Raw genomic sequence first — 12,410 nt, 5'->3', positions numbered from 1 at the left:
GGCCCAAAGCCGCCGTGGGCGCTGAGAAATCGAGACCACACCGGGGTCCAGCCCTGACACCCACACACCTACAGGGCGCCGTGTCAGAAAGGGCTCTCAGAGTCAAGTCTGCCGCACCTGCGCACAAACGGCCACAGCCCAGCCAGAAGCCGTCCCCCACCCAGCCCACCGCACCCCGGACCTGGGGCAGGAGGACCAGGCAGGAAGAAGGCGGAGGGGGTGGGGTTCCATCCTGCGAGAACACGATCCGCGCCTAAGGGCTGAACCACGACTCTGCCCCCGCGCCACGGGAAGCAGCTCATCTGACTCGGGCGCTATGTTTCAGATGGTCCCCTAATGTCAGTGCAGGCACTGCCCCCCTGGGAGGAAGCGGCAGCTGACAAGTCCCGGTCCCGAGGGACACACGGAGGCTGTGTGGTGGCTCCAGGCAGTGAGCTCCACAGAAAGGCACGCGGGACCCTCCCATTCCTCCACCGACATGCCCCTGCCTCCCCGCCTCCCCTGGGGTCCCCGCACGGCCTCGCTACAGCGCCCCGTTCTGAGTGTCCCTGGACACAATGAGGGACATCCTGGGCCGCAGCGGGGACAAGGGAAGGGGCCGGGTCGTCCTCCGCAGGGCGTGCCGCCGCCCAGGGCCACTCACAGCACAAAGAGGTCCTCTTCGCAGGGGCTGTAGTCTTCCTCCACCTCCTGGGAGTACAGCAGCATCTGCCTGTGGGCGGGAGGCAGGTCAGCGCCCCGGGGGAGCCCAGCCACGGGCTCAGCACCAGGCTGCACCGGCCACAGCAGGCCCCTGGGCTCGAGGCACGGAGGGAAGGGACAGGAAGGGTTCGGATCCTACGTCCAGGGTCCAGGGCCAGCTGTGCCCCAGGTAATCCCAGGTGAGTGACAATCTCCCCTACCTGTCCATGAAATGGGGACGGTGACACGTTCAGCTCACAGGACAACTGGACTGAGATGGTGCACAAGCCTGTTTCTAATGCAAAGTAGATGCTGCACACTCACAACCAGACCTAAGGGTCGCCTGGGCAGTTTCTGGACGCAACTGCCTTCCCTGGGCTCCACAGGTTCCCAAGTGCATCGGGAGGAAACGGCCCCCAGGGACGCGCCCCTCCCATCAGGGCAGCAGGCAGGGAGCCTGCCCTACCCCACTGCAGCGCCCCCTTCAGGTCCGGCTCCGAGGCAGCAGGCCAGCCGGCAGGAAGGCCCCGGGAGGGACGGCTGGCAGGTAGGACAGGCTTCGTGGAGAGGCACCCCCAGCCTGGGGCCAGCCAGGCCTCTCTCCCAGTGTGGCAGGTGCCAGTCTAGGCTGTGGCCACCAGCACCCACGGCACACGCGGCATGGCCCTGGGAGGGACGGTGGGCAGGCAGGACAGGCTTCGTGGAGAGGCACCCCCAGCCCGGGGCCAGCCAGGCCTCTCTCCCAACATGGCGGGTGCCAGTCTAGGCTGTGGCCACCAGCACCCACGGCACACGCGGCATGGCCCCAGGAGGGACGGCGGGCAGGCAGGACAGGCTTCATGAAGAGGCACCCCCAGCCCGGGGCCAGCCAGGTCTCTCTCCCAGCGTGGCGGGTGCCAGTCTGGGCTGTGGCCACCAGCGCCCACGGCACACGCGGCATGGCCCCAGGAGGGACGTCAGGCAGGCAGGACAGGCTTCATGGAGAGGCACCCCCAGCCCAGGGTTAGCCAGGCCTCTCTCCCAGTGTGGCAGGTGCCAGTCTAGGCTGTGGCCACCAGCACCCACGGCACACACGGCATGGCCCCAGGAGGGACGTCGGGCAGGCAGGACAGGCTTCGTGGGGAGGCACCCCCAGCCCGGGGCCAGCCAGGCCTCTCCCAGCGTGGCAGGTGCCAGTCTAGGCTGTGGCCACCAGCGCCCGCGGCACACGCGGCCCGGCCCAGGGCTGCCGCTACCTCTGCTCGTTGAGCCGCCGGTACTTCTCCCTGTCAGCGCTGTTGAGCTTCAGCAGGGGCTGCAGGTGGTCGTGGTGCGTCCTCACGTTCTGGTTATCCACGTAGACGTCGTATAGCTCCCGCTTCTCCTCAAATATCTTCTCTGTGGTGCCTGTGGGCCGAGGTCAGGGAGGTGGCAACCCTGGGGCGGGACCTGAAGGGAACTGGCCCAAGCCCAGTGGGAAACAGAGCAGGAGCCCGGGTGTGAATGTGGGAGGGGGCTCAGGCACGTGGGCAGGCGGGGTGAGGCCGGCCGGTACTCACAGGCCACATAGGACACCTCCACCTCCAGGCTCTCGATGTCGGCCACGTTCACATAGAAGAAGGGCTTGGACTCGGGAACAGTGCCCCCAATGCCGGGCAGTGACACGTTGGCCAGGCAGCAGCAGCAGTACACTGCGGGGAGGGGGGAGGGGGGCGGTCAGGAGAGGCCTGCGCCCCCCCCAGCCCCTTCCTCCTTCGAAGCCTGCTAGTCAACACCTTCTCTCCACGGTCAGCAGGTGGGCTGTCCCCACCCGAACTCATGCTGAGGGGCCAGCGTTGTGCTGCAGTGGGTTAAGTGCCACGTGCAGCACCGCCCATAGCGGAGTGCCAGTGTGGGTCCCGGCTGCTCCACTTCTGATCCGGCTCTCTGGGAAAGCAGAAGGCGGCCCAAATGCTTACGATTCTTGCCACCCATGTGGGAGTCCTGGATGGAGTTCCAGGCTCCTGGCTTCAGCCTGGACCAGCCCCAGTAGTTCTGGCCATCTGGGGAGTGAACCAGCAAATGGAAGATCTCTCTCCCTGTCACTGTACCTTTCAAATAATTCATCTTGAAAAACCAGCACAAACTCGTGTTGAGGCTTGGTCCCGGATGTGGTGCTGGGCTTTTAGGAGGTAATTGGGTCCCAGGGCTCCACCCTCACGAAGGGGTTGATATAGCTCCCTAGAGTCCAGGATCTCGAGAGCAGCTTACACAGGGGGCCCCTCAGCTCCCCTCCCCTCCACACATGCCTGTCGTCTGCGTGCACCCAGCCTCCCACCACGAGGCCCTCACTGGAAGCCAGTCATGCTCTTAGACGTCTAGAACTGTGCGCCAAGATAATCCTCTCTCTGTATAAAGTTACCCACCCTGGGGGGTTCGTTTCAGCTACGGGAAACTGACTACGGCAGGAGCCGGCTAGTGCCGGCATGGGCGAGCCTCCTCTCCTTGGGGTCACACCAGCACCCTGCTCACCGACCCACTAGGCACTTTTCAGTCTTCCTCTGGACGCTGTGGCCTCTCCCCTGCTCCAGGCTGGCCTGCTGGAACCCTTGCCTCTTCTGGCTCTCCCTTCCTCTGCCCGCCCCATCTCCGTCTCTGTCCTGCTACCCTGGGTGCTGCACCTGCTGTGCCCGCATGCTGCCCTCCCCCCACCCTCTCCCACCCTCCGAATCCCTTTTGCAGTGCAACTTTGCCCCAAAGGACCTGACCCAAACCTACGAGGGCCTGGCACACAGCCTCCTGCGCAGCTCTCACAGGCAGCACACCCCGTCATGTCCCAAGTTAGCCCCACACCTGTGCCTCCCCAACCACCCCAATCCTTGTCATCTTGGACTCCAGGACCTCACACAGAACAGCACCTCGAACACCACCACCCGCCCCCGCTGCTGCCCAGGGCATCTCGGGCCTGCTGGGGCCCACCGTGCCTGCTCTAATCCAGACCCCCACCTCTCACCAGAGTACTGAGGTGTCCCCAGCCCCCCAGGGCCCACGTTGTGAACACAGACCCACGCGGGCCACCGCTCCGCTTCCAGCCCCTGACACGGCCCAAACCCTCGCAGCCGCGGTCAGCAGTGCGGAGCCTCTGGAAGAACAGCCCGCCCCCCGCCTTGCTTTCCAGTCACCTCTATAGCACACGACGCCTACGGGCGGCGGGGAGAAGATCAGGATGCGCTTTCGAAGTAAGGCAAATTTCCAGAGGATGAGGATCTGTTCGCCAAAGAACTTGATAAACTGAGACATGCAGCCAGCTGGGTGTGTGATCTGCAAGAATACAGGGGGTTGGGAAGGAGGGAGGGAGGGACAGCTCGTTAGGATGATTGCAAAAATACACAGTGCAGCTGAGTGCTCAGTTCTGCCGCACTCCCCAAAACACAAAGCACAGCCACACAGCTCTGCTAGGGGGTGGGTATTTCCACATAAAATGACACTTGTCACCTTAACCGTCTCAGGTTTAAACCGGACCTCTGCACTACAACAGCTCCCCTGAGACACAAGTTTGAGTGTAGGGATCATTACCCACTTTTCTGGGAAGAGGTACATAGGAAGACTGCTCAATTTAACATTATAAAGGATCTCTGAAGAGACAGGGCACATGAATGAGAAAGTGCAACTCAGGGGCCGGCGCTGTGGCACAGCGGGCCACGGCCTGCAGCGCCGGTACCCCGTGTGGGCGCCGGTTCGAGTCCCAGCTGCTCCACCTCTGACCCAGTTCTCTGCTATGGCCTGGGAAAGCAGTGGAAGCTGGCCTAAGTCCTTGGGTCCCTGGACCCGCCTGGGGGACCCAGAAGCAGCTCCTGGCTTTGAATCAGTGCAGCTCCAGCCATTGCAGCCATTTGGGGAGTAAAGCAGTGGATGGAAGACCTCTCTGTCTCTGCCTCTCTGTAACTCTGCCTTTGAAATAAATCTTAAAAATGTGCTATGTATGTATATATATGTGTGTACATACATACATACATACACACACACACACTAGAATATTTGGCCATGAAAAAGAATGAAATCCTGAGACTGCAGTGAAATGGGTGGCATTGGAAATCATTACACTAAGTAAAATAAGCCAGGCCCAGAAAGACAAGAACCACATTTTCTCTTTCATATGGAAATTTACTTACATTTTTATATACCGTATTCTTTGGTACCTAAGCGGGCATACATGTCGTCTTCACTGAGTTACACATATTACATAACACACCCTTCTTTGTTCATTTTATATCTTTGCCATGAACCCCACGTTGCGTGTTCTTATGTGTATGTAAATGTTCATATACGAAGTGAACGTGGCAAAGCGCTGAAAACTGGCAAATCCATGTGTCCCCACTGAACTCTGTATACTTCTCTGTCCTGAAGTGTTCCAAAATAAACATCCTAAGAAGAGCCACTTGCCTGTCCTGGCCCTGCCACATAGCAGCAGGGAGGCCTGGGAGAGGGAGCTGCTGTTTCCGGGGCACCCGCCTTAGCTGGGAGGTGGGCGGAGCACCACCACCTCACACCGCCACTGAGACCAAGGGACACAAGACGGGGCGTGCTCGGCTTGTCGCCCAGGCCCACGTGCGGGGACCGCTGCTGCCACTGACCAAACAGGGGTTTCCAAGCGGGTGCCTCGTGAGACTTTTAGGGACACGGGCCAGAGCTGCTGTGACAAAAGGCGCCAACACCAAGGCCACCTGCTGTGATTCAAGCAAGGGGAGCCCTCGGGAGCCCTGAGGCAGCAGTGCACTGTGTCTCCTGCAGCTGCAGGAGGAGCGCCCTTCCCTGGCGTCTCCCTGTCCTGAAGCCGCCGCCCAGCACGCCCTGGCCCTGGCCCTGGCCCTCTGCCTCTCCTCAGCCTCCATCCAATTCCTGAATCCCTACGAGAGGTACCGTGGCCAGGCCTGCTCAGGCCTCTTTCACGGAAGTCGGACAGGAAAGGGAGCCCACGCACATCCCAGGTCCACCGCGCCCTCCCCATGCCCATCTTCCAGCCCTTAACGTGCGCTTCCAGGGCACCAGGCCCTGGCAGGGCTTGTACCAGTGTGTCCTGGGCATCTGAATCTACAAGGATCCATTCAGGTCGTCCTCCTCTGCCCGCTCATGGATGTAGTCATTCAAGAAAGACGTCTTACGGGCTCACTTTGTATTCTAGTCCCAACAATGAACAGAAAAGCCCCAAGCTCTCCTTGCTGTAGTTCACAGGCCAGCAAAACAGACAATTCCAACACAGCCCGAAGGCAGCGGGGATGGGAGGCGGGCAGGAGGCCAGGGCGGCGCACGGGAGGGTGCCTCACCCCTCTCTGGGAGTGATATCTACATCAGCTCACACAGAGGCCTGGAGACAAGGGGGGACATGCCACTTGCTGGGAACAGCGAGCTCAGTGCTTGCCGAGCCCAGGTCTAGGGCTGGAAAGTGCCGGAGGAGCCAGGGCAGGTGCCGTCTCCTCTCCTCTGAGTGTCAGAGAGACTCACACCCTCCCTCACTCCCCTGTTCAACTGCACAGCGCACAGACACTTCTTGTGCAAACCTGGGGCTTCTCCTCCCATTTCCCAAGCCGGCACACCATCCCTCCCACGCCCCTGGACCCCACCTGACCCATCCGGGGGCTTCTCCCTCCCATCTCCCAAGCCAGCACGCCATCCCTCCCATGCTCCTGGACCCCACTTGACCCACCCGGGCCGCACCCGAGGCTCTGCCCCACAGCCCCCTGTCCGTTGCACTCCTATCTGCCCGGGGAGCAGTTAGCAGCCACCATTGGATCTCTGCCTCTGTCACCCCTCCCACCTCTGCCTCAGTCTTCCCTCTCACTCCTGTACCAAAAACTCACTTGTTTAACATTTCCCCTTACAAACTGTGTTTATTTTGCAATAATTCACTGACTACACTTGGGATTTTTGAACTTGTTCCCATGAATGTCATATTTCAATAAACAGTCTGAATAAAAATTCTTTAGTATGTGCACGTGTGTGATTTTCTATAAATGACAAATGGATTCATGTCATATATGCCGTTTTTTAAAAAGTCGTGGCATTTTTTTCTGGTCCCATCCTTGTTTATATGGATAGGCACTGTCTTTCCCACACCCTCCCTCTCAATAACCTAGTATGTGCATCCACGCACGTTTTCCCATGTTCATGTATGCATGTGTGTCTACCCATATCGATATTCAAGGCTGTGATAATTCAAGAAAAGCATGATCGTATCATACAGAGTTTCCTGTACCAACAGCCCTGGGAAATCTTCCACATGGATTTCTTATGCTCCACTCATCTTCATAATGGTCATGAGAGTTGGGCATCTGGTTTTTGATCCTTCAACAACTGGATGTGCTTCACACACATCATGTATTGTGTGCTACACACACATCATGTGGTAGTCTTCTATCTGCAGAAGTACATCATTGTGGTGGGCTTCTACCTACAGAAGGGACTGACACACAAGACTGCTGGACAGTTTAAATACGTTGGCATCTCGTGGTGTTTCAAGATTCTCCACATTTGTATTGCAACCCATGAAAGCACCCTTCTCCCTGCGGCTCACAGGATGCAGCAGGTGGGACTGAGCGGCCCTCAAGCAGAGCAAAAGCATGTGGTGAACCTCCCTTTTCTGTGCTGTTTGGCCTCTCGGGAGAGGGTTCCAGAGACAGTCGGGTGAGCCTGCTCATCTCTATAGATTGGGAGACAGTCCTGGAGCAATTTGACTCAGCAGGAAAAAAGGGGCAGAGTTAGGAACAGACAGAGGCAGGGACTTGTGTCAGTACAAGCCCGGAATCCCCCAGATGCCTACTCTGACCACTGGATTGTCCCTCAGCCCAGGCCAGGTGGGGGGAGAATCTGCAGACCAAGTCTCCTGGGCTCCCACACCAACAGGCTTCCCTCAGGCCCTCTCAGCGGGAGGCAAGGACGGGAGCTGGGCGGCAGGAGGGAGGCAGCAGGAGCTCCCTTCCATTTCCAGCCCTGGAAGTCCCTATGGCGCCAGCCTCCAGCTCTTCTTAGTTCCCTCAGCACACGCCGGGTCACACACCGAGAGGGACCAGCATCAGATGCGCAGCACTTCAGAGGCTGGGCAGTGCACAGCCCCTCTTCAAGCTCCTGTGTTTTTTTGTTTGCTTGTTTTGACAGGTGGAGTTAGACAGTGAGAGAGAGACAGAGAGAGGTCTGCCTTCCATTGATTCACCCCCCAAATGGCCGCTATGGCTGGTGCACTGCACTGGTTCGAAGCCAGGAGCCAGGTGCTTCTCCTGGTCTCCCATGGGGTGCAGGGCCCAAGCACTTGGGCCATCCTCCACTGCCTTCCTGGGCCACAGCCGAGAGCTGGACTGGAAGAGGGGCAACCGGAACTATAACTCGGGATGCCGGCGCCGCAGGCAGAGGATTAGCCTAGTGAGCCATGGCGCCGGCCAGCTCCTGCGGTCTTGATAATGCCACGTCCCCGTGTTGTCACTTCAGCCCTCGCACGTGTGGCAGACTGCCCGCCCCCGGTATTTGCAGCCTTATGGGATCCATCTTCCTCTTGAGCTGCTCGCTGCTAACCAGGAGGATACGGCAACACTGCAGGGCTTGTCACTTCCAGGATTAGGTTACAAAGGATTCTCTCTTGCACCTTTCTGGAAAACTGTTGGCGAGTGTTGATGAAGCAAATGGTCACCTGCTAAGACCCACATGGAAAGATCTCAGGGAAGCCTCCAATAACCAATCAGCGGGGTGCTGAGGGCCCCCAAGAAACGCAGCCTTGCAACGCCCACAGGGGCTTCCCAGTGGGCCCTTCCCCGCCAAGCCTTCAGACGAGGCCTTGCCCTGGCTGCTCCCCGACCACAGTCACGCGAGAACCCGTGAGGCCCGTGAGGCCCCGGCTAAGCCCTGCCAGGATTCCCAGTTCTCAGAAGCTGTGAGATGATGCAGACAGAAGGCTACAAGCCGCCATTCTGGGCAATTTGTGACACAGCAATAGATGACTAATATGGGATGGCAGCTGTGTCTGAAAATTAGTAATAAGTGAGTTACCTCATTCCCTCCTCACTCTCTGTCTATATTACCCGTTCCTTGTACTGAATTACTATAAAATACCCAATACGGCTTCTGTTTGCCTAATGAGAATTTACTTACAAGGTTCTCTACAACCTGATTTCAACCTGTTTTTCCAATCCTTTATCATGGAACCCCGGTCACAGTAGTTTGCATGTGTCCCGTGAATGTCTCTCCCCTGTGTTCACTCTGCAAAGGCAGTGAGCTGGGGTAGGGAACACATAGTGGCTTTGCTACCAGGCCCAGGTTTAAAGCCCAGCACTCTCTCCTGCTAGCTTCGAAGTCTAAAGCGAATCACGGACCCTCCACGCCTCTGGTGCCCTAGCTGGAAAGCAGGGATTAAAGAAAACACCCCCCCGTAAAGAGGGGGCAACAGGTATCGATGAACGGCCAGCATCAGAAGGCGCGGAGAGCGGCCGACCACAGATCCACCTGCTGCTTAGACCTCCCGCAGCCTGGAACTAGCACTCCTCACTTCCCACCGGTCAGGGACCAACTGGTCTTCCGAGACGCCGCCTCAGAGCTCGCCCCTAAACCCGTGGCGCCACTTCTGCGCCAAGGGAGCCCTGCATGTCACAGAAGCATCCTGGGACCCACACGGGACGCGGGACGCGGGGAAGATAAAGAGGAGGTTCCCATTCGTAGTTGTCTTTGTGCTCGACCAGCACTGAATGCCTGGCCCCGTGTTTTGTTAACCGTAAACAACACATCCTAGCACTGCAGAAAAAATACAAAATAAAGCAACATCAAAACTATCGTAACTGGGGCTGGTGCTGTGGTGTAGCGGGTGAGGCTGCCACCTGCAGTGCCTGCATCCCATATGGGCACCGGTTCGGGACCTGGCTGCTCCACTTCCAGTCCAGCTCTCTGCTATGGCCTGGGAAAAGCAGTGGGAGATGCCCAAGTCCTTGGGCCCCTGCACCTGCATGGGAAGACCCAGAGGAAGCTCCTGGCTTCAGATCAGCACAGCTCCAGCTGTTGAAGCCAACTGGGGAGTGAACCAGGGGATGGAAGACCCCTCCTTCTCTCCCTCCCTCCCTCCCTCTCTCTCTCTGCCTCTCCTTCTTCCTCTGTGTACTTTCAAATAAATAAGTCTTTTAAAAGAAAAAACTGTCATGACTAAGAAATGCCATACCTGTTCATCAAACTCTCCATTTTTATTTCAAAGGTCTGGTTTTCAATCAGTTGAAGCCGGACACCCAGGAGTCTAGCACGACTGGCCTGTTTGCCACCCACGGCTTCACATTATGATCATGGAAGTGTCTAGAACATGTACTGTTTAAGACAACTTGCATCATGTTGTAAATGAACCCAGATGCTTATGTTATAACCCTAACTGTCGAGGGCAGCCTTTTGACATGAGCCCAGGACATGCATTGCTCGTTAACGTTACCAACAACAACCATCCCATCACCAGTCCAGCTGTGCGTGGGTCTGGTGGACCTCACCTTCATCTCGGGGTACATGTAGCGGTGGATGGAAGGCAGCCAGCACACAGGGGGCAGGCTCCCGCCTCTCCCAGGACCAGCATGCAGCACTCCCTTCTTGTCCTCGTAGAAGGCGGCCAGGTGAGAGTAATGCCCCGGCGTCTCCAGCTGGTGTCTGCACAAGACACACACACAGTCAGTGCAGCTCTGTAACTTACTCCCCCTCCAAAAGCTGCAAGGCAAAGGCCCCGATGGGCTCAAAGCATGGCCACGTAGAAGATCAGTAGGAAAGCCCCTGACAGCATCCTGTAACACACTCCCCTGCCCGTGGGAACAGCCGGAACCAACAGAGGATGACTAATGCCTATTGTTCGGCAGCAAGGTATGCGAAGGCTCTGCTGCCGCTTGTTTACTCTGGGAAGGGGCGGCTGGGAAGACTACAAATCCCTGCTTTCATAAACTCGGTCTTTGTTTGGAACTCATGCTTGCTGGCTTTGTTACTACGAAAGAGTAAGGAGACACTCGGCCCTGGATGTCTCAGATACGGGAAAACAGTTATTATTAGATCTCACTGAGGGCTGCTCATTTCTGCAGCAATCAAGAAGAAATACAAAGCATCAGGATCTGTTCATTCCCAACCCTCCCCCTGCTCCGGTTAGAACTGTGGCTCTGGGTAGACACGCCTAGCGACCCCCAGAGAAAGCAGCATTGAGGCCCCAGACCACGTGGACAACAGGGAAACCCGCCTCCAGGGCACATGCAGCTGTGTTGTGAGGCTGTTAGAGCTAGTTTAAAGCGTTGTTATGGGTTGAATTGTGTCCCCCCGAAAGATATGCAGGAGATACCCCAAGTAACGTGGAATGTGGCCTCATCCGGACAGGTTCTTAACAGAATTAACCAAGTTAGAACGCCGTCAGTAGGGTGGGCCCTGCGGACACACACACACAGAATGCCATCTGAACACGCAGGCAGAGATTAACATGATGGTCTACAAACCAAAACGCAGCAATGCTAGCAATTCAGATGTGCAAAGAGGAACCCAAAGTGCTTCCTTTACGTGCAAATAGGACCGTCCTTGAGTGGCCTGCCGAGGCTGCCAAGACTGACGGTAAGGACAAAGCCATCTGTCAGTTACGACAAAGGACAAACAATCCGTGCTTGCGAGCTCTGATGTGGCACCTGAAACAGCGCCTGACAAGCATGACTCGCTCACGTGGAGACGGCACTACACGTGTGTGTAGGCATGTAAAGGAGAAAACATCGTACACACAGCGCTCAGTGGGGGTCTTGGAACCCACCCACTGTGAGTAGGTGTCGAGTAGCAAATGTTACTACTAGACGTGGCTGGCTGGACTTTTCAACGTTTTCTAGAATATCTGTATGTTAGTTTTATGAGTAAACTCCATCTTTTAAAACTCTGCACTATGGAAATTTTCAAACAGAAAGTAGAACAAACCCCACGTATTCATCACCCAGCTTCGATGACGGTCAGGATTTGATCCATACGTTGACATCTATCCCCCTTCTACTACCACTGCCTCTCCTGAAATGCCCTTAGCAAACTGCACATCGTAACATTTCACTCATCTCGTTATACTTTTCTGATAGTCTGCTTAAAAAATATCACAGCACGTAACCCCCACGCCATCACCCCACCTAGCAGAGTCAGTGACGACGCCGTAACACAAACTGATCACATCAGATGGAGCTGACGGTGCCCAACGTGCCGTGTCTGCACTGGTTTGTCTGAACTGACACCTAAGCAAGACCCCAGAATGCAGCTGCCTGTCCCCTTTATGCCCTAACAGGTGCTCTTCGCTTTTCTAATTTAATGCTTTCATTTCTATAATAGTTCTCCACTCTCTTCTGGTTAATACAAAATAATTATAGAAAGGACACCCTGGAGAGAGATTGACTAAAGTGACAGAAGAAATAACGACAAGTTAGCTTGTGACATTGAAGTCTGAATGAATAGAAAGCAGACACTCATGTTGGAGAAACCAGGTCTAAATAAATATCAAAGCCACTGCTGTGTCACGAAATATCCTTGCCTGCACCCGGGCCTATGTGAACTCCACCGCTCGCTTTCCTTACTTTCTGTTGAACAAGTGCCTTTTCTCACCCAACTCCCCAGTCCTCTTTAATTACCAAGCTGGAACACCTTCCTTGTTATGACTAAAATCCAGAAGCCACAGATGATTAATGAATTCAAAGAAGAAAAACATGTACACGACAAGAGAGTAATGTTAAAAGAAAAATGATGAGGTGGAAACTATTTTCAATTTATTA

At 56.2% G+C, this 12,410-nt stretch overlaps 1 protein-coding gene across 5 annotated transcripts in view; it reads right to left on the bottom strand.

Annotated features, from left to right (window-relative positions):
• The window catches only part of DENND11 (DENN domain containing 11), a 51,348-nt gene that overhangs the window by 6,088 nt on the left and 32,850 nt on the right, over positions 1-12,410 (bottom strand). For 3 of the 5 annotated variants that reach the window (XM_089329656.1, XM_070071393.2, XM_051835135.3), the window contains exons 4-8: positions 10,143-10,296; positions 3,822-3,960; positions 2,220-2,351; positions 1,917-2,067; positions 644-712 (exon numbers count right to left, since the gene is read on the bottom strand). In XM_089329656.1, the coding sequence (XP_089185782.1) occupies positions 644-712; positions 1,917-2,067; positions 2,220-2,351; positions 3,822-3,960; positions 10,143-10,296 (645 nt within the window). Of the gene's footprint in view, positions 1-643; positions 713-1,916; positions 2,068-2,219; positions 2,352-3,821; positions 3,961-10,142; positions 10,297-10,966; positions 11,050-12,410 lie in introns of those variants that run through there. The other 2 variants (XM_089329657.1, XR_016231831.1) reach the window with 1 other exon arrangement.

This window comes from Oryctolagus cuniculus, chromosome 3, assembly GCF_051225735.1.
Source record: "Oryctolagus cuniculus isolate XC-2025 breed Fujian yellow rabbit chromosome 3, ASM5122573v1, whole genome shotgun sequence".
Classification (NCBI taxonomy): domain Eukaryota; kingdom Metazoa; phylum Chordata; class Mammalia; order Lagomorpha; family Leporidae; genus Oryctolagus; species Oryctolagus cuniculus.
Note: the sequence above shows the minus strand (reverse complement) of the source record. Positions and strands in the feature narration are given on the sequence as shown.